We start from the raw sequence: 27925 nt of genomic DNA on the forward strand, positions 1-27925 counted from the left end.
ATTCTTCTTTCATCTTTTCTTCTGTAGCCCGCCTTTTCGTAAACCGGCTGTAAATAATTTACAGACCGTAAACCTCGAATAGTCCCGCGGCCCGGAAAAGGGTAACACGGGGGAAAGTGCAGGCCTCTTCTCTTTTCTTGGGGCGGCTGCTGGGCTTATTCTTCAGCAATCATCGCCGTTCGTCGGCGATCTTCTTCGTCCTCTTACATTAGGAAATAGGACGGTCGGTTCTTACGATTTTTGTAGCAAGATTTCGCATACGCGAATTGTTTTCGGGAAGCGGTAATTATCTTAATAATGTCTTATTGATTATGGAAGGGCATTTTTATTGAAAACTTTAGTTATTTCGTAAGATTTCTCGATTTCCCGATGCATTCGTTTATTCCATTTTTAAGTTTTTTTGTCGCATCGTTTCTCCTTAGCGTTTAAATTTCAATAAATCTAGAAATTGGTTTTTAGATATTTACATGAAGATTACGCGCGTCAAAAATAAACCGATATCTTAATTTGTTACCGAGAAATTAAAAACATAGCCGGGTTTCAAAAAAAAAGAAGTCAAAAATCCATTATAACTCTTGACTCAGAATTTCAAAAAAAAATCTAGAAACCGGTTTTTAGGTAATCGCATAAAGATTATTCGCACACCAAAAATTAAGTTAAAATCTTCATTTGTTAACCGTGAAATTAAAAAAATAGTAAATTTCATTGTAACTCCGTTTTAATCGTTTAAACTTATTTCAAAATATCGTTTCTTAGTGCGCACATCGTAAGAACACGTGTATAGATTTTCATCGATTTAACTTATAACTTATTAGGAGTTAACTTAATTTAATTTATTACGAGTTTTTGCTGGGCGTTGATGAATCAGTCAGTCGGTCAGGATATATTCATATATATAGATATATATTAGCGTACCCCCGTCGCGACTTCCCCCGGAATATATTTTTAATAAAACTTATTTCTTATTTTTAAACAAAAATTATTTAATCGAGACTTGCTTTTAGATTTTCATTAAATAGTGATGAAACGATAAATAAAATTTACGATACGCAACGAAGTTTTGCCCGTTTGATAAGGGCCGAATTAGAAAATAGCACGAAAAGTGTTGATTGAAATATTTTTATTTGAGGAGTTTCTTCCTGCTTTTTTCGTGTAAATTCTGTATATCTCCCTCGTCGTTTTGTCGGTATTCAATCACCAGAGAAGCGCATCTTTAGTACATACTGAAAGATCGTTACCGTAAGTCGTATAAATTTCACCGTTGCGGTAAACGTCGAACGCTACCGGTTCACACGATCCACCGTAAGTCGAACCTTTGGATATCTGTACGAAATATTAATCGCAGCTCCAATAGTTGTGACCCCGATTATTTTTCGTCGTAGTCGAGAATTCCTCTCGATTCTTCACCAAATGTGACACGATTATTTGCCGTATTTCGGTCGCCGATGGCTGTGTATAGTGCACGAGACGAGAAAGAGATTGACAACGCCCTACAACGGGTATAATTGTATTAGCTAACGATTCTCTATTAACCTTTAAATATTCTATCCGAAATTTTGCGCGTTAAATAAATTAATTAAAATAATCTCAATGTATTTCTAGCTTTCGTTTCCTTTTCTAGTTTTGTCGGCGGAAGGAATACGAAAGCGGTTTAGTTGTTTTTTTCAGTACCGTTCAGAAGATGGCGGAAAGCAAGGGCTCTTTGATCGCCAAATCTGTCCAAAAACACTCTGGAAGGGCGAAAGAGAAGGTAATTTGTAAAAACTAATTACGCATTTGTTTCTGCGTACGTAAAAATTTAAATTAAGCACCGTCGGACTATAGCGTTTTTAAGGGGGCATTTTATTACGTTATTATCTAATAATACTAATAAATATCTTGTATAACTTAATATCGTGTATAACTCTTACTTGACAGTCTGTCAAGTAACAGTTATACAAATACAATGTACGAGTTACGTTCGTTTTTTTCAATACGGGTTTTAATGTACGTATATTTGCGAACAAAGACTAGTCTGTTCCTAGTTTACTTATCGAAGAGCAGTTTATTAGTTTTATAAACATATTAGGACGTACAGTCGGCCCTACGATTATACGCACCGGGTAGTGAAATGCAACGCGTTTCAAAATTATGTCGCTACTTAAACGGGAGATACTTAAAAGATAGTTCCCTTTATAAATATAGTTTACATTTTGGTTATCGAAGAAGTAAGCTGTCACAGCTAACGCGTGATAAACATACGCACGCGTAAACGCCGGTCCTAATCGACGGCTTAAGTTCGATATCGTACGCGTTTGGTACACGGTTAATAGATAGATAGATAAATATTCATCTCGATCGAGCGGTAACATAATTCTGAAACGCTCTGCGTGTAAGTAGGAGCTCTGCAACGGTCGATACGACGAACAGATCTGCAAATTATACTATAACAACCGACGGTAGTTAAGGATCACACAAACGAGTGAAATTTATATTACGTAGAACACACGACTACTAAACAGGTTAGCGGCGTACGAGTGTTACACTCGGCAGCAGCAGTTCGACGTATTTGCGACTAATAGCGATTCAAACCGTGGAAAATATTTTAAGTTTTAAAATATCCGAATTTTCGGACGAAAATCGCAAATATCTCGAAAACGGTTGGTCCTAGCGCTCTGAAAAAAGTTTCGTCTCCTCCTCAACGGATCGATCGATAAGATCGACGTGCCGCCGGGGCGCTTATTTTAGAGGGTCCAATGTGTACGTGTAAGTAGATTAAGAGCTAACTGTCGTATACATCAAGTACATTAGACGAATCGGATCTCGATTATTCGGAAATGTAACTATACCTCGATAACAGGTCGTACTATTTAAAGAATTCGAAAGACATAATAATCCGAACAAGCTATCTTATACTGTTATATACATCAGGTAAACTCGATCGATCGGTTTTACTTTTTTACAGTGCGAGTAAAACTACCCGCTGTAAAAAACGTCGCAATTTGATCATTTACATTATAGTGCAGGTAACACCTTACCGCGCATTTAAATACGCTTATTTTTTGTTATTATTCTTTGGCGTGTTATTTGCGCTTTTTTAACTGTTGTTCGCATCGATCAGGGGTTACAATAAAAACACCATTATTTTTTTGGATCTGGAAAGAAACTGATTACCGCATAGTTGACGCTCCTAAAACTCGGAAAAAGAGAACGCGCGAACATTTAAACCGTATTAACCGTTAAACGAAAGTAAACTTTAACGAATTCGAAAAGAAGCCGTTAAAATAGGTAAAATAAGAATTCAAGTTTTTTAATAACAATTTTCAATAAAACGCGTCGTATTCGTTAGAAAGTAAAATAACAAACGAATAAAACACGGAGGCCGATAAATACAAATCATCATTTACGACTGTAAAAATATTCATATTCATTAAAAATAAAAGAAATATTAAAATGCGACATACAAAAAAAAAAAAAAAATAAAATAGAGACGCGTTTAAAACGTGTAAATATTATTTTTTTGTGAAGGGTGCAAAATAGTTTCGATTGCTTGTGCGGTAAAGAAATATTTTACGATAGGTAAATCTAACAAACGTCAGCCTTTACACCCTAGAGCTCTACACTTTGCAAAGTCACTTGTGCGATAGATCTGTAAAGTCAGGCGCTTCCCGTTCTTTTGTATTTTGGTGGCGTCGGTTCACGCATTCTAGGTTTCTTCAACCGTCGGTCAACATCAACATCAGGTTCGCTTCCAGTTTCACTATTATCGGTATCATAACCGATCGATCGGTAACATCGAGGTGTCCCTGGGGCGCTTATTTTAGGGGGTCCAATGGTTAGGTTACCGTTACGTTTTTATATTTTAGTCGTCTTCATTTAAAAATTTTTGTATATGCCGGAGTAAAAAAGATGTTCCGCAACCTTTAATTTAAGTAAATAACGGGATAGTATGTTTTTTCGGCCGATTTTTTTTCTGTTGCTGTGATTTTGTGCCGATTCCGTGCGGCAAAAATAAAAAAAGAAGCGAATGAATTTTACTATCGATTTTTTGATACGATCTTTGATATCGTATTTAGAAACGACTCTGCCGAATAGATCAGCACCCCCTATTACAAGTTATATTTATTAATCGCCAGCGGTCGTGGAATTTTAACGTACACCCCGTCATTTTTCGACCACCTCTTACGCCAATTACGGTCAATTTGGTAAACACCGTGCTCCGAATAATACGAATAGGCCTATTATCGAACCGGTTAGTATTACCTTCTCTCGCAATCACAATATAAGGGGCCCCCTTTGTTTCTTTCGCATATTTTTATCTTTAATTAAATTAGCCGCTTTTGGAGATCGACCGATCGTTATTGTCCCGGTAGAGAATATATTACGTCGTTTTCGTAATATATCGATGTACATATATACCGCAGAACAGACGGTAATGTGTCCGCTAATGCGACCACGAACATCCATTTTCTCCGAAACTATTACCTTTTCTTAAATTATTTCATTTCCTCTCGCTCGAAAAATTTAATTAGATACCGGATGGCGATGAAGCGACAAAATCTTTTAATCACGTCGAATTTGGTTTTCCTTTTACGTATTATCTTGTGCGAATCTGCCCGTGAAAAGAAATCATCTGCTCGTCTATACTACCGCAAGTTTTAAGCAACGTCTCACTTTCCAAGACCTTTTTTTTTCATCTGTGACGGTATGATCATCGGTAACTTTCAAATTATTGCGTAATAAATAAAATCGATCTCTCGAAATACGGTCTGCAACCTGCGGATATTTTGTTCTCCGTTTCCAAGTAGGATACTCAGGTGTGCAACAATATCAGGTCCATTAATATCTTGATGTCTTTAGAAGAGGAATTTAAAGACTTTCCGGTCTGCTCGAAGTATCTAATGTTCATAAATGCGGACGTAAAAGCTGTTTCGTCTATGTACTCGGAAAAATACTGAAGCGGCTCCTTGATCCCGCCAAAATTTTCAGGGACCTCAAAATCTACCGGATCTGTAAGTGGAGATGTACAAAACCTGAAAAAAAAAAGTAAAAACATTGCTTTGTAAAGTCCAAATTAAAATGCCGGTAAAATAAAAATGAGTTACGACTAGAGAAGTTTGCTGTTACTTTCTAGTCTTTGCGAAGCTATCGATCGTATTGCGTTCTTGATGTTGAATCGTCATTATAACCGTCATCAGGAATATCGTCATCAATATACGGATCGTTTTCGGATAATGTGCAAAGCAGGTCGTCATTATCATCATCGCTCTCTGTTTCCATGTCTGGGTCGATTTTATCCAAAGATTCTTTAATTTCGCTGTCATTTAGAACTGAAAAAACCCATTTTTTCAGTTATATACCTACGTCTAGTTATTATATATTTTAATAAAAAGTACCCGATAACTTATAACACTAGTAAATACAATTTGAACGCGGTTTATTAACCGTTAAACATATAAGACGTGAATTAAAATTACCGATCGCTCATACCTACGATAGGCTGCAGATTTATTTCTTTTCAAAAATATTTATTCGTTCTATAGAAAGAATATCGATAAAACTCAACAGTAATAATAACAAACCGTTATTGCTTGCTTCGCTACATAAATCGGTGAAATATTGCACGCGCAAAAGCGTTTATACAATTAACGGTTGCAGCCGAGTATGTAAATATCGTACCTTATTTTAATAATAAAGTGTGTGAACCGATAACAATTTAACGATTTCTAACGATCGATTAAAATATAAATCGTTCCGTTTTTTACATAAATCATAAGACGAAAGTATCTGACCCGACTAAAAACAATTCATTTCATTTCTAAACTAAAATGTTACATTTACCTAAAAACAGTTCGTTCACAAAAGGTCATCGACGAGTCGGTCGTAATAAAATACGATGCCCTCGTAATACTACATCGTACAAAGGCAAAATAACCGTAAATTTCATCTGTAATCTATTACACGCGGTTAATAAATCTAGTAAACAAGATTTGACGACCGACTTGCAGAAATATTGAAAAAATTAACGATTACCTGCTCTAGAAAAGGTCAGGTTAACGCGCTACGAAAACGCCGAAATTCAGACTGGAGTTACCACCTACGGACAACGACTGTGACGTAACGCAAACACGATACAGATTCAGATATGTATCATATACGACACCGCAGGCCTGAATCGTCATATTTTGTTTAGCAACAGCGGGAAAAATTTAAAACCGAAGGTATCGTATTTGATGCCTGGAGACCGAAGAGGATAAGCTATATCTTGCGCAAGAACTTTCAAAAGAAGATTTTGATAGTCTGTTGAGTTTTGCGATATTATAATGCAAAAAATAGACTTTAAAAGTAGACGTACGTCGCTTGAAGCTACGTTCGTGTTAAATGGCCGTGTGAATAGGCATAACTGTCGATGCTGAAGCGACGATAATCCCGGTGGAATGTTAGGGGATCGTACACAGAACCCTGAGAATGTAAACGTTTGAGCGGAAGTCATCGGTAATTTTATTAGGGACTTAACAGGAGATGTTTATTTCAACTTGTTAGCCGGTAGGATTTGACCGAATATCGAGGAAAATTTTGGACAACAAAAAGAGACAAATGCGTTATAAGAATTAAGCAAGATGAAGTGCCACCTCGCTGTTATCTAAGGGCACAGATCACCGGATAGGTCGTAGAGCCGTAGAAATAGCCGGTAAGGTCTACTGTTGATTATTATTTTTGGGATTATTTAAAACATATTGTAAATAATGACGATTTGAAAAGGCGTATGATCGACGAATCTGCACGTTTGCCACCGACCAACACGTTAAACGAATGTTATTTAAGGTAACATTCGAAGCTGTAGAGAGGAAGCGTTTTGAACATTTTTATAGAATAGTATGCTTTCAACATTTATCGTATTAAGCGATTTAGGACTGAAGAAATTTAACTAAATTTTTAAATTAAATATTTAGTAATTGTTGAAAAATTACTTTTAAATAAATCACAGTAATTTATATAAATGGCATGTCCATTTATATCGTTTCAAAAAAACTACTTCGATTTAAACATCAACTCCTGATTAGATACAGGCAAAAAAATTGTCTTTAAATTTCACCGGTGTATCTTGAGCTGTAAGACAAACGGATTCGTATTATTTTCACGCCTTTCTGTCGAAAATCACAGTAGTAAAATTTAAAACGGTATCAAATAATTCGGTGAAATCGCTCGTTGAAAAATAACAAAATTCGTTGAAAAAATTAGTAGAAAATTTATTAAATATTTAGTAATTTTTTTAATCTTTGTTTTTCGCTAAATTATTAAATTTTATGCTTCCGGCTTAAATATAGAAGATAGGAAAAACAAATAGTTTCCTTCTGATTAATAATAGCATCGAGTACAAATCGGCATTAATTTAGCCTTTGTACGACTTTTTTCTGTACGGGGTTCTTTTAGCACAGTCGGCTTTCGATCGCATTTTTTTAAGGCGATGTGACGTATATTTGACAGCAGCGGGTTTGCGTTGTGCACGGTGGAGATTTTGTACGTATCGTAACAACGCCGCTACAACGGTACTGAATAACGGATTCCTGCCGATTAAGAAGAAAGCGGTAGAAAGTATAATAACGGAAAGAATCCAGAAAGGGGACTAAAACGAATCCTTTTACTAAAGCTAACAATCGTTATTTGTAGTACTGACCGCTGACACAATAAAAAGCAAATGTTGTTCAGAGAGAAGAATTCTTCCCGGATCGTAGTAGGAGTTCGTGGGAAAATGTAAGGGCTCGGACGATCATTCTCGCGCTTCAGCTCGGATCTGATTATGCAGATCAAGAGAGCGTAAATACTCCAGGAAAGACGAGTTTGAAGAGGAGAGTGTAGGTTTATTGCCGGTTGTTTCCGGCATACGGTAAGATGGAGTTGTCTGTCAACGTGTTGTCCTGCACGGTGCAGAGTAGCGTCCGACGTGACGTCACAACCGTTCTAGTGTGGAAGGTGGGAGAATGCAGGAGGTTGTTTGATGAGTTACTACAGACAATTAGCGAAAGGAATAAAATGTTAGACTCATTCTTAATCGCTAGGACGGTCTTACTTGTAAAAAGGGCAGTGAAGAACTTTAAATTGCTACTCTTCGTAGCAATGCAATACCGGTCGTAGTATTATATATAGCGTATTTTGTCAACGGGACTGCATTCTGATTTTTACGATATTTATTTACTACATGTAAATAAATATCCTGTCCTTACTTTAAATTCTATTTTATAAGTAATTTATCGATTATTTTTTCTTTTTTTTTTATCTGAATTTTTACGGGCATCGACTGCTAAGGTCATTAGCCCTCGTCACATTCTTTAAAAGAAATTATTATCTCCATCAGGATCGTCATATGTAAGGGTGTAAAGGGCCCTTACATTTTATTTAAAAGCACAAACTACACAAAACATTTAAGACGTAAAAAGCAAGGACAATCACAAACACTTACGGGGTGTAAAGGGCCCCGATATTAAAATTTGAGATAAGGTTCTCAAAAGACCGTGAAATTAAAATTAAACTTATCGATACCGTTTCTTTCTTTATATATTTATAAACTACCGCTTAGAGTATCTCTTACCACAGCTTTAAACTTCCATTTTATAATAGACTTTTAAGAAGTCCACTGGCGTGTAAAAATGCAACTATATTTTCTTCATTTCCATTATCCAGATCAGCACTAATATTATTTGTAAGACGGAACCTCTTTCTGAGGTCCTCATATATGGTACACTCTTCTATTAGATGCTTGATTGTCAGTGTTTTATTACAAACACCGCACATTGGTCTCACTTCGCCGGTTAACAAATATAAATTTGTTAATCGCGTGTGACCGATTCTAAGTCTGGTCACCGCTACTTGTTCACGGCGAGTCAACTTAAAGTCGCTTTTCCATTTATAAGGAGAAGTTTTAACCGAGTTTAATTTTGTATTTAAACTCCTCCATTCAGCGTTCCACTTGTTTCTTACTATGTTGGTTAGACGGTTTTTAACATCTGCCACTCTTACAGGAAATGCATCCAAATCATCGCAGACTGTTGCCTTTCTGGCAGCTTCGTCTGCGATTTCATTACCTGTAATACCAGCATGCCCCGGAGTCCATACAAATACGCATCGCTGTCCTCGTTGTTTTAGTACGTATAAAATGGACAGGATGTTTGCAATTAGGACATCCTTAATGTTCTTGTTCCGAATTGCGACAAGTGCACTTAATGAATCGGAACATATTAGCACTCTTTATTCGCAATTTATCGATTATTATTATTATTATTACTGTGGTTATTATACACTGTTGTAATTATTTTTGTCGTTGTTATTACTATTAATGATAATAGTAATTATTAATATTACTATTGTCATTATTATTATTATTATTATTATTGATTTATCTTATTTTATCTACGTTCTAGATTATTAAACTAATAAATTGTAATTATATAAACATTTACGATCGATAATATCTCAGTATCCTGATCGAGCCGCGAACATACGACAGTATTTTTAAAATGCGCTTATTCTGTATTTTAGATGTAGCGAAGACAAAAAATTTAAATAATTTGTGTCGTTCATATTCCGCTCTAAAATGTAAATCGGGATATAATTTGTATTAAACTTCCTTTGAAAACAGCGTCTTCAACAAAGCAATTTCAGTATGCTTTTGTTAGCGTGTTACTGACGATAACGCGCGAATATTTCCCGCCGTCAAAAGGCAGTAGACGGATAAATCAGCCGATTAACCCGCCTGACTGTAGCGTATATCGTAGTAAGTGAAATAATTTCTTTGTCGTGACCTGCGTTAAATTTTTTTTTTTTAAACGATTCGCGTAGTGAATTGGCGGTTTATAGACCGACAATCTTGATTTCGCTATCCGGGTAGACGTTTCTCTTTCTTCGTATCTCAGCTTTGATCTTCCTTATCTCCGATCTCCTTTTCCTCGATTTCAACCTGCGGGTTGCAGATCTAATCCTGTTTTCGATAGAAACTATAAAAGATGCGTAAATACGCATTGTTGCAGACGTAAAAAGTCGATTAAAACTTCAATTCTCATCGCCCCCTCCTACAGTTTTAATGCGCTTAGGTGATAAGAGATTTAGTGAATTTTTTTTTAACGCCGCCAAATCTGTAATACTTGTAAATGAGAATCGTTAAGCCAGAACGATTATAAAATAGAACCTTCTGAATGAAAGACAGAGGCGCTACCACGCTACCGGTGTTCGGTGAAGAAAACATCGAGCCTATAAATAACAGAAGTACTTATTTCTGAAACGTTTACAGTGTTTAAAACATCTCAAATCGCAACCTTCTTTTTCATAAAAGATTTAAAAGCGTTATAAGAATTACGTTAAACTGCGGTCGCAGAATAATAAGACTTACATTAAACTGTAATCATTAAATAATAAAGATATGGATTTTTTTACGGAAGGTTGCGGTTGTATCGGAGTGAAATTCAATTATCCTGCTGCGCTCGGTAAGTAAATTGAAACAGGGTGTGTTTTCTAACGTGTAATATTACGTAAAAAGACTAAAGGAAAGCTCTAATGAGGAGTATCACTTATTTTAGAATTTTTATCGTTCGAGTGGCTTTTTAAGACTATCAAGTTACCAGGTGTTGAATTTAAATATCTTCTGTTTTTTTTTAATTCTTATTTTATCGTTTTTACGTGTGCAATAGCACTTAATAGTTTTTATGCGTTAACATATAAATAATGAAGTTTTCATATCGTTAAAAATGAAATTCGGGTTACAATACTTAAGAATAAGATAACTAATTTTGCCGATATCAGTATTACCTGTCATACCCTTCCGATAAATTTTGAGGAATTAAATTTGAAGGTGTGTCTCAAAAGAAGAGAAACGAGTAAACAAATAAAGAGATACAAGTATATTAACCGTTTAACGTGTTATCTTTCCTGTTTTTCTACGGTTTTATTATTTTTTTACGACAAACTTAATATTAATTCTAAGATCGACATAAAACTACGTTTACTCTTTTATAAAATAATTAAAATCGTAATTACTTTTTAACTACCTGGATGTGTGCTTTTCCAGTTATTTAAAAATATTTTCAAAATTATGATTCGATCTTTTCCTCGATGCTACTCCTTGTAGCGGTTTGTTTATTGTGCTCGTTATAAAATCGTCAGCAGACCTGCTAAGTTTGAGATCATCGTACGGTAAAGCCGTATGATGATCTCTACGCTCTATAATTCAAAGCTCTACGGGTTGAATTTATTCGTTTAATGTATTATCGTAGTCAAACATAGTTGTGAATTACACATCCTTATTAATACGGTTTCCAAAAGCGCTGTTCCGCACGGGACTATTATTTTCTGACGAACGTGCAATTCATCTCGGCTTACGAGTTAGAAATGTAATTTTCTGGACCGGGCCTCATCTTATGCTCGAGTCGGAAACGAAGCGATTTTACGTCGCGATACGGAGCGGGAGTCAACGGGTACTTGTTCGGGAAATATTCTTTGAAGGCTATAATAGAACGGTAATTCTTATTCGGAAACGTTAGGAAGACGGTTAATAATTTGGAACTTTTCCGTTAAGCAGCAGCGTTTGCCTTTTTGTTGGTAGTAGTGTAAACGCGCCTCGATGTAGGCTTTTTCACCGCAGTGACTGGGCTTCTGTCTGCGACTTGGCGGCGCCAGATTATTGTCAGAGCAACAAAGATTCGGTATTCGATTCGTTACAGTGTTATTGCTTTCTTTAAATTTTTTAGGCTACTATTTTTTTTACAAACGAGTATTTTTAACTTTGTTTAGTAATAAACATACGCTATACGATAATAATCAACGTACGCTGTACAAAAATAAACATAAGTTTGACTTATAAATATAGAAAAAATATAGAAAAAATAATAACGAAACGAGGAACTAAGAATATTTTTTTTTTTTGTCTTCAGTCATTTGACTGGTTTGATGCAGCTCTCCAAGATTCCCTATCTAGTGCTAGTCGTTTCATTTCAGTATACCCTCTACATCCTACATCCCCAACAATTTGTTTTACATACTCCAAACGTGGCCTGCCTACACAATTTTTCCCTTCTACCTGTCCTTCCAATATTAAAGCGACTATTCCAGGATGCCTTAGTATGTGGCCTATAAGTCTGTCTCTTCTTTTAACTATATTTTTCCAAATGCTTCTTTCTTCATCTATTTGCCGCAATACCTCTTCATTTGTCACTTTATCCACCCGTCTCATTTTTAACATTCTCCTATAGCACCGCATTTCAAAAGCTTCTAATCTTTTCTTCTCAGATACTCCGATTGTCCAAGTTTCACTTCCATATAAAGCGACACTCCAAACATACACTTTCAAAAATCTTTTCCTGAGATTTAAATTAATTTTTGATGTAAACAAATTATATTTCTTACTGAAGGCTCGTTTAGCTTGTGCTATTCGGCATTTTATATCGCTCCTGCTTCGTCCATCTTTAGTAATTTTACTTCCCAAATAACAAAATTCTTCTACCTCCGTAATCTTTTCTCCTCCTATTTTCACATTCAGCGGTCCATCTTTGTTATTTCTACTACATTTCATTACTTTTGTTTTGTTCTTGTTTATTTTCATGCGATAGTTCTTGCGTAGGACTTCATCTATGCCGTTCGTTGTTTCTTCTAAATCCTTTTTACTCTCGGCTAGAATTACTATATCATCAGCAAATCGTAGCATCTTTATCTTTTCACCTTGTACTGTTACTCCGAATCTAAATTGTTCTTTAACATCATTAACTGCTAGTTCCATGTAAAGATTAAAAAGTAACGGAGATAGGGAACATCCTTGTCGGACTCCCTTTCTTATTAGGGCTTCTTTCTTATGTTCTTCAACTGTTATTGTTGCTGTTTGGTTCCTGTACATGTTAGCAATTGTTCTTCTATCTCTGTATTTGAACCCTAATTTTTTTAAAATGCTGAACATTTTATTCCAATCTACGTTATCGAAAGCCTTTTCTAGGTCTATAAACGCCAAGTATGTTGGTTTGTTTTTCTTTAATCTTCCTTCTACTATTAATCTGAGGCCTAAAATTGCTTCCCTTGTCCCTATACTTTTCCTGAAACCAAATTGGTCTTCTCCTAACACTTCTTCCACTCCTCTCAATTCTTCTGTATAAAATTCTAGTTAAGATTTTTGATGCATGACTAGTTAAACTAATTGTTCTATATTCTTCACATTTATCTGCCCCTGCTTTCTTTGGTATCATGACTATAACACTTTTTTTTAAGTCTGACGGAAATTCCCCTTTTTCATAAATATTACACACCAGTTTGTATAATCTATCAATCGCTTCCTCACCTGCACTGCGCAGTAATTCTACAGGTATTCCGTCTATTCCAGGAGCCTTTCTGCCATTTAAATCTTTTAATGCTCTCTTAAATTCAGATCTCAGTATTGTTTCTCCCATTTCATCCTCCTCAACTTCCTCTTCTTCCTCTATAAAACCATTTTCTAATTCATTTCCTCCGTATAACTCTTCAATATATTCCACCCATCTATCGACTTTACCTTTCGTATTATATATTGGTGTACCATCTTTGTTTAACACATTATTAGATTTTAATTTATGTACCCCAAAATTTTCCTTAACTTTCCTGTATGCTCCGTCTATTTTACCAATGTTCATTTGTCTTTCCACTTCTGAACACTTTTCTTTAATCCACTCTTCTTTCGCCAGTTTGCACTTCCTATTTATAGCATTTCTTAATTGCCGATAGTTCCTTTTACTTTCTTCATCATTAGCATTCTTATATTTTCTACGTTCATCCATCAGCTGCAATATATCGTCTGAAACCCAAGGTTTTCTACCAGTTCTCTTTATTCCGCCTAAGTTTGCTTCTGCTGATTTAAGAATTTCCTTTTTAACATTCTCCCATTCTTCTTCTACATTTTCTACCTTATCTTTTTTACTCAGACCTCTTGCGATATCCTCCTCAAAAATCTTCTTTACCTCCTCTTCCTCAAGCTTCTCTAAATTCCACCGATTCATCTGACAACTTTTCTTCAGGTTTTTAAACCCCAATCTACATTTCATTATCACCAAATTATGGTCGCTATCAATGTCTGCTCCAGGGTAAGTTTTGCAGTCAACGAGTTGATTTCTAAATCTTTGCTTAACCATGATATAATCTATCTGATACCTTGCAGTATCGCCTGGCTTTTTCCAAGTGTATATTCTTCTATTATGATTTTTAAATTGGGTGTTGGCAATTACTAAATTATACTTCGTGCAAAACTCTATAAGTCGGTCCCCTCTTTCATTCCTTTTGCCCAGCCCGTATTCACCCACTATATTTCCTTCCTTGCCTTTTCCAATGCTTGCATTCCAATCTCCAACTATTATTAAATTTTCATCTCCTTTTACGTGTTTAATTGCTTCATCAATCTCTTCGTATACACACTCTACCGCATCATCATCATGGGCGCTTGTAGGCATATAAACGTTAACAATCGTTGTCGGTTTAGGTTTTGATTTTATCCTTATTACAATGATTCTATCGCTATGCGTTTTGAAATACTCCACTCTCCTCCCTATCTTCTTGTTCATCACGAAACCTACTCCTGCCTGCCCATTATTTGACGCTGAGTTAATTACTCTAAAATCACCTGACCAAAAGTCGCCTTCCTCTTCCCACCGAACCTCACTAATTCCTACTATATCCACAGTCACCCTATGTATTTCCCTTTTTAAATTTTCTAGCCTACCAACCTTTTTTAAGCTTCTAACATTCCACGCTCCGACTCGTAGAATGTTATTTTTTAATTTTCTGGTGACCCCTTCCTTAGTAGTCCCCACCCGGAGATCCGAACGGGGGACTATTTTACCTCCGGAATATTATACCAAGGAAGGCGCCTCCATTATTGCTATGTGAAAATGCAGAGAGCCACATTTTCTTGGAAAAAAAGCAGCTGTAGTTTTCCATTGCTTTCAGCTGCGCAGTACTCAGAGGACTGAGTGATGTTGATACGGCCGTTTAAGTCATTGTGACTCACGCCCCTAACAACTACTGAAAGAGTTGCTGCCCTCTTTCAGGAATCATTCCTTAGTCTGGCTCTCAACAGATACCTCTCTGATATGGTTGCACCTTCGGTCCAGCTACTCTGTATCCCTGAGCACTCAAGCCCCCTCACCAACGGCAAGGTCTCATGATTCATAGAGGAGGCTAAGAATATTAGATGCCTATAATACACAACAAGAAAAATAATAATGTAGAATAATACAAAATACGAAGGATAATTCATTGAAGCGGCGAGGTGAGTTTACACTATTTCCAACAAAACTGCAAGTGCGCCACTTAACGGAAAAAGATCCGATTATTCGACTACAGAGTAAGGTGTGTGAACGATGGTGATCCAGCTCGTTTCTTTAGTCCTAGCTTGATATGGGGACGAAGTAAAAATATTTGTTTGGGTTCGACTAAGGACTCGTGAATAATATTTTTTTTAATTTGAATTAAATCGTCTCGTTTCTTCCGCTCTTTGGTAACATAACGTTTATCACCAGCTCGGCTGTCCCGTTCGCAAAGAAAACACATGTACTTAGTATAGCCTAACCGGACGCCTAACAAAATAGCTGTAACTTCCAAATCACCACGTATGTTCCAGCTATGTTTTTTTATAATTTATTTTTTCAAGAACGTCTTTCATCACATCGTATGTCTCTTTCAAATAATACCGTAAGCGATCGGTATCGAACGATATTTGTTACCGTTGTGAAGTAGAACTACTTTTAACCTATACTTGGACAAATCTACGAAAAGGCGTGACTCCTCATGCTTATAAACTTGTCCTAAGTGTGACATAAGCGCATCGATATTTGTGCGATAAACCAAAATTATTTTCATCAATAAAGTACTGAGGAAGTTCTTTTTGTCGGCTTCGAAAGGCCGAAATTTTTGTATTTCTTTTAAGTTAATTCCAACGTTGCAGTCTTGATCCCAACAGTTCGGCTTGATTTTTTGATAAATTTAAATCCCTAACCGAGTTTGGTGGGCACATCGATAAGGTGTACAAGAGAGTTGTACCTACTATCAAAGCTATAAGAAGGTTATTTACAGAGCATACAGTACCGGGGACATGTAAAAGGAGGCTGATAACATCTGCGGTGGTGTCTGCAGCGCTGTACGCGGAGCCTGTCTGGGCAGAGGCGATTAGAGTGCAAAGGAACAAAGAGAAGCAAAGAAGTACGCATCGAACGGCATTACTAGGAGTGGTGGCCGGCTATAGAACATTGTCATACGAGGCGTCGTGTGCTTTGGCGTCGGTTCCGCCGATAGACCTGCAGGTCAGAAGTAGGAAACTAAGAGTGGAAGGGCGCAGTAGGGCTGAGGCTGAAGCAACGACCAGACAGTGGTGGAAGGAGGCGTGGGATGGGGCCGATGTGGCGGCCTGGACCAGAAGGCTCATACACAATCTGGATGCTCGGTCGGACCGCCAACACGGTGAAGTAAAATTTTATATTACACAACTTATGTCCGGTCACGGGTGTTTTGGATACTACCTTAAAAGATTTGGCAGAACAGATACGCCTTATTGCGACTGCTACCAGGAGGTGGACGATGTGAATCACACGGTGTTTGACTGCCGGAGGTGGAGACAATATAGACAATTTATTGTAGACAACAATTTGGATGCTAACAATATAATTGAGCGGGCGCTAGTCGACGAGCAAAATTGGAATGATTTCAAAAACTTTGCTAGCACAGTTCTTCGAACCAAAGAAGAGGAGTCAACACGGGGGAACCGTGGGCGTATTCGGTGAAAGGGAAGGGTGGACAGCCCCGTCTCTGAGAGCCTGCATGCCTTGGTGTGCGGGTTTCAATGAGGGGACGGGGACTCCAGGGGAGAAATCGCGGGGAAAGAAAAGACCTAGACCCGGCCGGCGGGGCTGGTTCTGGGGGTGCGTGCGCCCCCTGTGCTGGTCACGCCGGTTAGAGGCGAAAAGGCATAAAGACCGAGACCCGGTTCGTCGGGCGTGGGGGGGGGGGAACGCCATAGCCGGGCTTGGCCCCCCTTGGTGGGAATTAGAGGTAGGCAAACAAAAGATCTGTACCGGGGCGGTTGACCTGCCGTACCGGGTGTGAAACCGGCGGGTGGGAAGACCCCCTTAGAGTTTATGGACACGTCCCTGGGCCGAGTATACTTAACTGGATGTCCGGCCCAGGGATGTAGGGAAAAAATCATTGTTGTCTTCTTCAGTACTGCCCGATTCTTCATCGCCGCTTTCGAAACGTACATTCACAGGTGGCTCAGGAACTGGAATAATTCCACTGTAAGGTACAGGCCTGATTGCTGATTGTAGATTGAAATGAAGGATATTTTACAGTACGTAAAATATTGGGTCACGCCAAACCATAGGTACACCAAACGGCAAAGCCTTCCGTGGACCTTTCAGCCATCCTCTTAAATGCAGAACAATTAGTGCATACTATATGAGGAGTCCACGTCTTATCCTGATCTCCAATTTTACACTAAAAGTATAAACGATATGCTTTTTTAATTATAGGTGTAACGTTTTTTCTATTTTATTTTACGGTAAACTCACCGCATACATAACAAAAGACACCCGCAATTTCGTTTACACAATTTCGAGGCTTATGACACTGCACTGTTAACAAATTTAAGACGGCAATAAGACTGAACAAAATTAATTCATTCCTTAATCCAGTGCCTTAATACAAACAATACAGGTGTGTTTTCAGCTACACGTGTTGACCTGCACAGACACGATTAATCTTGTCCATGAAGGCTCACTTTTCAGTATTAGATACGATGTCAAAATATGTGACTACGATATGATTAAATTCTTTGTGTAATATTGTTTAAAACATTAATTAAAATTTAAATTTTTTTCAAAGTGGTGGCCGATAGAAAAATTCTGAGTTGATATTCGTTTTCAGCATCAAAAAACAAATTAAAATTACGTATCGCATTTCAGGAAAAAAAAGATGTTTATCATTGTAATTGTAGATGAGGTGATTTTTAGGAAATAATTTCAAAAACAGTACTGTTTTTCTTAAAAGCTGCTAATATTTCTTTCGAATCCGATTAATAAATTTACCATAACCGGGTTACAGTTCTTTTCGTCGGTGCAAAAGCGTTTAAAACATTTTGTAGTGAGAAGCTATTGTGTCGATTAATCGATTTAAATAGTCTCTTTCTCGAAGACTAAAATAAATCAATTAAAACTTCTTTTTCTAAAGATTTGGGATCTAAACGTTCGTAAAACGTATGTCACCGTGTCAGTTATTTAAGGTAATGTTTTAGTTCGTACATAATTTTAAACGTTTATTTTTCGAGGGCAGAGTTATTTAAATCGGGAAAGTAAATTATAAAAAAATAATGATTGCGCTTGTCAAAACTGATTAAACACTCTAAATTTGTCATCAAAATGTTTCCTACTATCATTTATTTGTTTACATCAAGTGCTTCTTGAAAAACAATATCGCAACAGTTAAAATTTTTTTTTCTCTCTCTCTCCCTCCCTGATACAGTATCATTAAAAATATTTTATAATAAATGTAGTAAATAATTAAACAAATTTATTTCAATTAAAAAAAATCATTGTTTTAAATTATAATGAAACATAAGTGTTGTAATAATCTTATCATAATAAAAAGAAAAACAATTATTTTTCGGTTTGAAATATATATATATATACCTGAACAGTTTTGTGTCGAGTAAGGTCATATTTTCAGATCGTTCACTTAAATTTGTCCGTAAGACCAACAATGTAAGTAAATATGCATTTATTCTTTCTAGTCAGTATCTTAAAACAAATATAAAAAATTAGTTTTTTACATCGAAATTTGATATTTATGCAGATTTTTTTATTGCTGTGGATTAGCTATTAAAATAATATTAAAATTTATGGTTGGTATTAACCTATCTTATTCAGTGTGTGTGTGTATCACGAAGTTCTCCTGGGAATTTCATAAACTATTCTACTCGTGAAAATAATGGGAAAAGTTGATGTAACCATGCTCGAAAATGTTTCGTTTGCGAGTTACCGCCATATTTACCTTGTTTTCAGCTTCTCCGGTGAAATGAGGTTGTACTAAAATTTTTAGGACGTTAATTAAGGGACAGAATTAGCGATTTGCTATTGTATTTGATCTTGATAATCGAATAAAATATGTCCCAAAACCGTATCTGCAGTAGTTTTTGAGAAATTTGGGATGAAAACCAATAAATCGGGGATGAAAACCTTGTTTTTATATGTTTGACGTACAATAACTTTGTTAATCGGGTAATAAACGCGTAAAACTTTTAAACAAAACTTGTTGAGAATCTAATTCTGAACAAAACGGTGTAAGATAAGTCGAATAAAAGAAAGAAAAGTTTGAAAAAAATTCAAATTTTATTTAGAAATAGTACCCTAGATCAAAGTGCCGGACATACGTACCGGTTTATAGTAAACGTTCAAAAGTAAGCCCGCTATTTTCAACCCGTTTCTTGGCACGATTCTGTATCGCTTTTGTTGCTCTTTGTAGTTCTTTACGGCTGTTTTTAAGTAGCTCAGCCGCATCCGTAATGCGGAAAATTAATTTTCACGAGAATGTATTTTTGTTTTGTATACGATATTTTTCATCTATCCCCAGACGCAAAACACTAAAGCCGTTAGATCAGACGTTCGATCGAAGGTATTTGATCGATTTTGGCGGCAAGGTATGTGGACCTCAACGACCGTTCTATTTCTCAGGGAAATGAAGATTTAAGTGAATGGAAACGGCGCAACAAAAACTGGGAGGCTCGTCACGGTGCTGGAAGCGTAATTTGCGTCTCAGCGCTACAGGAACATCTTCAAGCGGTTGTGGTAGTTCTGGAAAGCTGTGGTAAGACCAAGTAGACTTCAGCATTTAAGCGGCCAGGTAATATGAACGGTCCAATCAGCTGATTGTGAAGAAGGCCGCCCCGTACATCGACGCTAAATCGTTGTTGAAAATTGCCTTTTACCGTTTCATGAGGATTTCCTTCCCGATGTACGCTCACTGCGTAAGTTGTTTTACACCGTCTCGTGTAAAATTTACTTCGTCGGTAAAAAAAACATACTTGTAGAGTTGTAAAGTTTTATTCTTCCGGTTGCAAAACTACAAGCGAAGCGGACCGTCGTCTCCTGGGTGATGATGTTGAACCGCCTGTTTATGACAGGAATAAAACTTGTTTTTAATTCCGATCCGCTTAGAAAGATGTCGTACTGACGCCTGGACCGCATCGAAAATAATTTCATCAATAACAGCGTCGTGTTGGACAGATCGTTCGGCATTACCGTTATACACATCCGAAATGAATACCGTATCAACGTATTAACGCGTTACTTAACGCTGAAAATAAAATTCACAGAAATCCTTCGCCAACAGCAGCACAGTTCATAGTACCCGATATACTTAATATACCTTACAGAATGATTTAAACACGCGCAGTTGTTATTTTATTGCCCGCTTTGGTATAATAATAATTTTTCAAATAATTTATTATATTTTTATAATTAATAAAAACAATTATCGTGTAAATAATTTTTATTTTACGATCGTCGTGTACTTTCCGATTTTTAACGGCAGTTTTTAGCAATAAAATTTGTTTTCACAAATTTTTTACATCACCAAAAAAATATTGTTTTTTTTTTACATTAAATAAGTACTTTTCTGACAAATGTACGTAGTAATCTGCTGTTTCTAAATAAAATTCAAATTTTTCTACCTTTTCTTTGTTTTATTCGACTTATCTTGAGCGTTTTGTTCGGAATTAAAATTCTCTACGACTTTTGTTTTACGTGTTTAGAATCCATTTAACAAAGAAATTGTGCATCAAACATAAAAAACTGTGATTTTTACCTCAAGTAATTGATTTTCACTCCAGATTTCTTAAAAGCTACTGCAGATACGGTTCTGGGACGTATTTTATTCGATTTTTCAGGCCAAAAATCATAAGAAATCGCTAATTCTGCCCCTTAATTAGCATCATCCTAAAAATGTCAATACAACCTCTTTTCTCCGGGAACTGAAATCCGAGAGAAATATTTCACTAGCCGCAACTTGCAAACAAAGCATTTTAAGACGTATAATATACGTATTTGTTTTATTGCTTAATTTTATCTTTATAAAACGACTCCGTAGCTGAAGTTATTGTTAAATTTATTTGTGACCGGCTATTTTGAATTGTATTAGCGCATCCTAACCGCATCAGTTACAATGTAAACGCATAAATTTCTGATATCGACAGTTATTTGTATTACATTACAATAGTCCTGATTGTTTTTAAGTCGGGGCTCCGTTTTATAAATGTATCGGTTCATCTGCTGGTGCAGGGATTGAAAGCATATGTCTAGCGTTTTGTACGCATTGGCTTCCGTTACAAGCAAACTAAAAACATAAAAAAATTGTCATTTTCTATATGTCTTTAGCGGTACGGTAGTAGATAAAAAACAGTTTCGTAAACTTTCTGTAGCGTTGTTTAGATTTTTTAGAAATTCCAGACAGACTTATTAAACAAAAGTAACGATCGGTTACACGATCCTTTGGCTCACGCCGAACCGTAGGTACACCAAACGGCAAAGACTTCCGTGTACCTTTCAGCCATCCTCTTAAATATACAGAACAATTAGCGCATACTGAATCAGGAGCCCGTCTTATTATCCTGATCAATTTTATAATGAAAGTACAAACGATATGCTTTTTTAATTAAAAGTGTAATGTTTTTTTTATTTGATTTTACGGTAAACTCACCGGACACATAACAAAGGCATTCACATCGTTTACGCTATTTCCAGGCATTTTGACAATGCGCTGTTAACAAACTTAAGACTGAACGAAATCAATTTATTTCTAAATCCAGCGCTTAATACAAACAACACGCTGTGTTTTCAGCTACAAGTTTTGACCTGCACAGACACGATTAATCTTGTACATGAAGGCTCATTCTTCAGTATTAGATATGATGTCAAAATATGTTACTGCGATACGATTTAATTCTTTGTTTAGTATCGTTTATTTGTCGCTTACAAATTAGATTAACAAAGTTAAACGATAAAAAATGAGCTAACAAAATACAATATAGGAGCTTAAAATGCTAACTGTACGTTGAAAAATGGAAAAAATCCTTTAATTAAAACGTAAAAATTTTTCAAAAACGAATCAGAATCTTTATACTTTACATCTCTACTCCAAACTGAAAGCTTTACAATTTTATAGTTATCCCTAAAAAGATAATACCTCTCCAACAAAATGACCGACTCTCATAAGTAGTGCTGCTGATTGGGATATTTTATTTCTTGCGATAAACCAATAATAACGGTCGCATCCGAAATCTATAGCCTTAAAAATATTGAGATTTCATAATCAGAATTAACAGCGTGTTGAATCGTCCATTTAAATGCAGAATAAATTAAAAATTATTATACTTTAATCGGTATGTTTGTTTAAAAAATTCCTTTTACCCTCCGTAACATTTCTGTTTGAAAATAAAAAAATTTAATATTCATCGTACTTACAGATTAAAATAATTATTATTATTTATCCCGCATCTAACGTTTCAAGCTTTTGTAGGGGCTTAAGGGAGAAGGAGACTAAAAAAATGTTGATTGTAAATACAGAGTGCGCATCAAATTTTTAAAACCTATTTAAAGACAAAAAAAGAGCGGTGTAAATAAATCGATCCGTAAACACAACCCGGCGGCTAACACCATTTAAGAAGGTTTTTAGAAAACTATCTGAGATTTTTTCACACTCTCAGTAGGCGCTATGAAGATTTCAATTTTTCATCGCTTTTTAAAAACGTAAGGATAATTAAAGAGAAATTTTGAACTCGCTGAATTTTGTTGGAAGTATCGATTCGTTTTCCGTGAAGTAGTAAAGATTATTTTTTTATTTTCCTCGCGGTTCTTTGAGGTCGCTAAGGGTTGCTTATTCAAGTTAAAAATAAAAGATTATTAATTTTTTATATAATAATCAGAGTTTGTCCACGTTCCTTGTCAACATTCACACCTATAATAATTTCCATATCCAAATTGTTGTCGTACATTTTGTACTTAATGTATACATCTAACTTACCGTGATACATTTAACACTTAAATAAATAAATATATTTTAACCACAGTCAGATTTAAACATTTTTATTTTTTTGAGCTAGAGCAATAAGTTATTTTAAGAGAGAATTTTTTTATTAAAGTAAAAAGAAAATATATATTTTTTATAATTTTATATTTCGTTTATTTTAAAACTTTAATATTCTTTCGACAATTTTCTCTAAAAATTATTTGTTTCAGATGAAGTTCGCTTTGTTTCTTTTGATTTCAATGATAGCAGCATCTTTTGCTGCCGATTCAGATGAAAGGAACGTACAAGAAGATGTTGATGCAAAAGCTCCAAGACTATGGGCTCTTCTTGTTGCCGGTTCTTCTGGATGGTGGAATTACAGACATCAGGTAATAAATGTTTTATAGGAGAAGAACAAACGTAAAATACACTAATTTTTTTTATTTACAACTGTCGGCTTTAAAAATTTTCTTATGAAATCGTATACCGAAAAATAATTACTAGCGACCCGTGCTGTTCCGTACCATCAGTAAACGAATTAACTCGAGTTATAATAGATAATTTACTTTGCGGTTCGTAAGACTTCCTTCCAAACAACATTAGCCGTGTATCGACCCTTAGATTTAATTTCCGCTACTTTTTAAAGATTTAATTTTTAAAAGATTTTGGCAAAAAGCTTTTAAAAGATAGGGCAACATATAATTGTCCATCGAAAAAAAACCGGTTCAGGTAGAGTAGATTCCTATTTGGTCCAGAGTTGTCCGTGTTCCTCGTCGACATTCACGCCGGTAATAATTTCTACATCGAAGCTGTTGTCATCCATTTTTTTGACTATCGGTCTCGTTTCATTTAATGATCCCTTCACCGGATTTAAGTTTCGCAGCAACATTACAACGCTACTTTCTTTTAAAGTCGACAACTCATTTTGGGCTATTTAAAAATTCGATAGGAAATAGTTATTTGTGGCTCGATGTAATGTGTAATGTGTAATGAGCGTTTTAAGACCCCGTTGAAGTCTGTAACTAAATTAATTACTAAATAACCGCCGAAAAACTACATTTTTTAGATCGTCTACCAAATTTTTTTAACGTGTAGATTAATTATCGCATCTTTTATACATCCATCTGATCTACACAACTTACTTGTGGAAGACTCTGAAATAACTGACGTATAAGAAATTTATACATTTCATCCGCTTTGTGTTTAACGCGTCAACATTACTCTAAAAGATAAGGCTTTACAAATTAATTTCCTACGGGAGATTTGCGTATTTACTATAAACAAACCAAATGCGAGTCCTTGTAACTATTTTCACACCAGGAGGTAGGAAAACGCTAGAAGAATGAATTCAAAAACCGTAATGCTTTCGCTTGATTCCTTCAAAAAAATGTTTGTAACAGATACGCTTCATTTTTATTAGCCTTCAAACAGTTTTGTATAAATTTCCCGTCGTTTGGTTACAGTTCCCGTTTCTGTTTGAGATTATTTTTAGGCATTTTGTTTGATTAAACCGATAGCGTTGTTCACAATATAGATTAAAAGTCATAGATTAGGATGTCGAAATGAAAATTATATATTTAAAAAATCTAGCGTAGTCTCTCATCGTTTGAAAAAAAAAGGTCGTACCGATCGACAAAATATAATTGAAAATGAGGTGAACGGTTGTGTTTAGGGGAAAATATTCACGAATAAAAATGTCTACGATTATATACTGTATCCAAATGTTATAAAAATTAGCGATTTCTAATTAAATAAAAATTAACTTTGCCGTCGTTTTTTAAAAACGAGTGAGATTTCAAATACGCCGATACGGTATTTTTAATCGACTCAAAAAAAAGAAGCGTATCGGAAATAAATAATAGAAACGTGTTATAGGATCGTATCAGAAAAATTTATATTTATAATCGATTACAAACAGCGATTTGAATTAATGAATTTCCAAATTGAATTTGTATTCAATTTTTTAATTTATATGAACGACTGACATGCGGTTTGTTAAGATCCGTGATAAGTTAATTATATTTTGCGCTACTAAAATATGATATTGCGATAAAATATGATTTATTATCGTATTTGTATATATGTAAATAGACGGATTACACCGATTTTTAGTTGACGGGTACACTTTAGAGGGAGTGAAGAGATGATGTGATATATCTCTCGGATGATGATACCTGTCTGGTCGATTAGAGTTTGTTTAAGAGATAATTATATTATTAGAAATCTGAACGCGCACAACAGTAAAAGGACAAATACAATTCATTAGAGTTTCATTTTAAGGATGGTTTTTGAAAGAGCGACAAAAAAAACACTTAAAGATATAAATATTTTTGATTAGGAAAATTTCTTTAACTCGGTCAATGAGCTTGTTAATATCGAGATATTTATTACCGCTAAACTATAGGTATTTTGAATTAAAATTTATTAAAGTATATTCTTATTGTTTGCTTTCAGGCCGATATTAGTCATGCGTATCACATTCTTCTGAAACGTGGAATTCCAGCGTCAAATATCATTGTGATGATGTATGATGATGTCGCACATGATTCGCAGTAAGTTTGTTCGTTATATCTGGCACAAATTAAGTATGTATTTTTAAAAAAATATCCGCGTTGATTTATTATTAAAAATTCATTTACATTTATGTAAATATACGTTATAAAAACCGAGGGAGATTCAAATTTTTACAAAAAATAAAAACTAAAATAGAAAAGCGATATATGTATATTTATGTATGTAGGTATGTATGTATATGTATAATGTATATTTATATGTATTTTTATAAATATACTTACATATACATACTTATATAGCCTATGACAGTCCCGGAAACGTAAGGATTCTAAAGCGGGGTCATTGATCTAAACCGGTTAGGTCGTTGAGCTACAGTGGATACGCCCCAAAAACATTGCACTCCTTTCTAGGCGGTCATGCAAAAAACGAAACCACGATTTTTCGATTCCTTTTATGTTCGTACAATCCCGGTTTACCGATGTCTGGTTGTTGATGAATCGTGTTTCACAAGAAATGGAATTGTCAATTTCCGAAATACCAACTTTTGGGCGGAAGATAATCCGCTCGAGACGGCTGTGGTGCATTTCCGACATACTTTTTCATTTAACGTGTAGTCTTATTAACGACGATCCGATCGTTCCCTTTTTTTACCTACAAGGCCTGCGAGAGTAAAGCGCTTATATTTCTTGCAAACAAATTGAGTTTTTGGTTAATAATCTGGTATTGTATCTTTGTTTATTTCCATAAACAAAGGTTACAATTTACCCATGGCGGTACACCGGCTCGTTTGTTCTATAATATATATGGTAACCGAATGAAATGCTTAATCAGAATGAACTAGCAAAATGGCCGACACGATCTCAAGCCATCGGTGATCAAATGAAGTTGTCTGCTAATTCTATACATGTTATCGCTGAAGAACAAAAAAAATCCCATCTAATACGCTGCAGTAACTATTAAGAATAATTCTATTCAGGACGTGTTCCTGAAGCACGGATACGTCCTGTTAAATGCCGCATTCAACAAGGCGGTGGTCAAATCGAACGACTATTTTGAATGCGCCTTCAATTAGAAAGAAAGAAATATTTTGATAATAAACCGTTTTGAGATAATAATTATTAATGTAATTTTTTAATTTTTTCAAATTTCATTTCTTATTCTGTTTTCTAGTTTGAAATCATCAAGTTTTTTCATTCTGAAGATTTTTCTTCCGTTTAAAATTACATTTTTCTACCGTATTTTGGTCTTGTTTTGAATTAAAATCGAATCTCTGAAACAAGTATTTGCTTTCCGACTTAATTTAAATCTTTCTCAGCATTAAATTCTGAACAAAGTTTCTTTGAATTTTTTTCTGTTTATCGAGGATTTAACGAAAAAAGAATAAAGGTAAAATTACGGCAAACCTAAAAAAAGAGGTTTTGCGGTGATTTTCCCGTAAATTACAGTTTGGGACTGTTTTTATCCGGTTTTCAGTTCATAAAACCGCTAAGTTTGTCCTCTAATTTGGCTCCCGAGAGGTTCGTAGGGAATCATTTTACCCTCGAAGCAGAAATCAGGATACCAATATCTTGGTAATAAAGTACCTGCCTCGCTGTAAAACCGTAATTAATAATTTTAAAAATTAATTCTGCATTAGCAGAAAAAATAAATTAAATCAAAATTCTTGATTACTTTGAAGTACGTTCTTTATGTTAAATATAATTTACACCGTTTCTTAATAAAAAAAAAACCTTATATTAGCGTAGTCGGTTTAACCGACTACTAGCAAAAGCTAGTCGCTTTTCTACGGATTTGAATACTAGACGACGGACACCGTTCTGCGAGATTTCGAAATTGTCCTATTTACAAGGAAGAAGTAGCTATTCAGGAAGTCAAGACGATACAAAAGGTTAGCTATCTGGAGAGCCAGGAAGATTGTGATCAGTAGAACTCCAAATGTTACGTCATACGCTCAGGTTGTTGCAACTCCTGTAGCTTCAAAGGACAAAATATCAGAAATACCACCGGCCCTGGCAAACACGGCCGATCAAAAACTGAAGATGACCGTCAAGGGAAAATAATGCAAAACCGACGCAGAAGAAAGCAGAAGTTTTCCGTCCGCGAAATCAGAAGTAAAGATATTAGAAAAAGAAGATTTTGATAAACCGACGATGAAGCCTCCGAAGCCCGGAGAGCCCTTTAGCCGAGAGGGCGAGACATTCGGCCGCCCCACATGTTCTGGACTGTGATGTACTTCTGACCGCGCCAACGAAGCCGGCGTCATTCGATGCCGGCAGCAAGACATCCTCCGAGACTTACGGTAGCGGATTTGAAAACCGCATCTCCGAAGCCTCAGATACCTTGGATTCCGACATCGAGGCCTTTAGGAAGTTGGAAAAAAGAAGCA

General features: G+C 35.6%; 1 protein-coding gene across 1 annotated transcript in view; it reads left to right on the forward strand.

Moving 5' to 3' along the window:
• The first annotated feature begins 18566 nt into the window (after positions 1–18566).
• The window catches only part of LOC142325662 (legumain-like), a 41520-nt gene continuing 32161 nt past the window's right edge, over positions 18567–27925 (forward strand). Inside the window, exons 1-3 of the mRNA XM_075367692.1 lie at positions 18567–18725; positions 23256–23414; positions 25480–25577. Coding sequence (XP_075223807.1) covers positions 23256–23414; positions 25480–25577 — 257 coding nt within the window. The 5' untranslated portion in view covers positions 18567–18725. The remainder of the gene's footprint in view (positions 18726–23255; positions 23415–25479; positions 25578–27925) is intronic.

The sequence above is a fragment of the Lycorma delicatula genome, chromosome 5 (genome assembly GCF_047948215.1).
Source record: "Lycorma delicatula isolate Av1 chromosome 5, ASM4794821v1, whole genome shotgun sequence".
In the NCBI taxonomy this organism is placed as follows: Eukaryota; Metazoa; Arthropoda; class Insecta; order Hemiptera; family Fulgoridae; genus Lycorma; species Lycorma delicatula.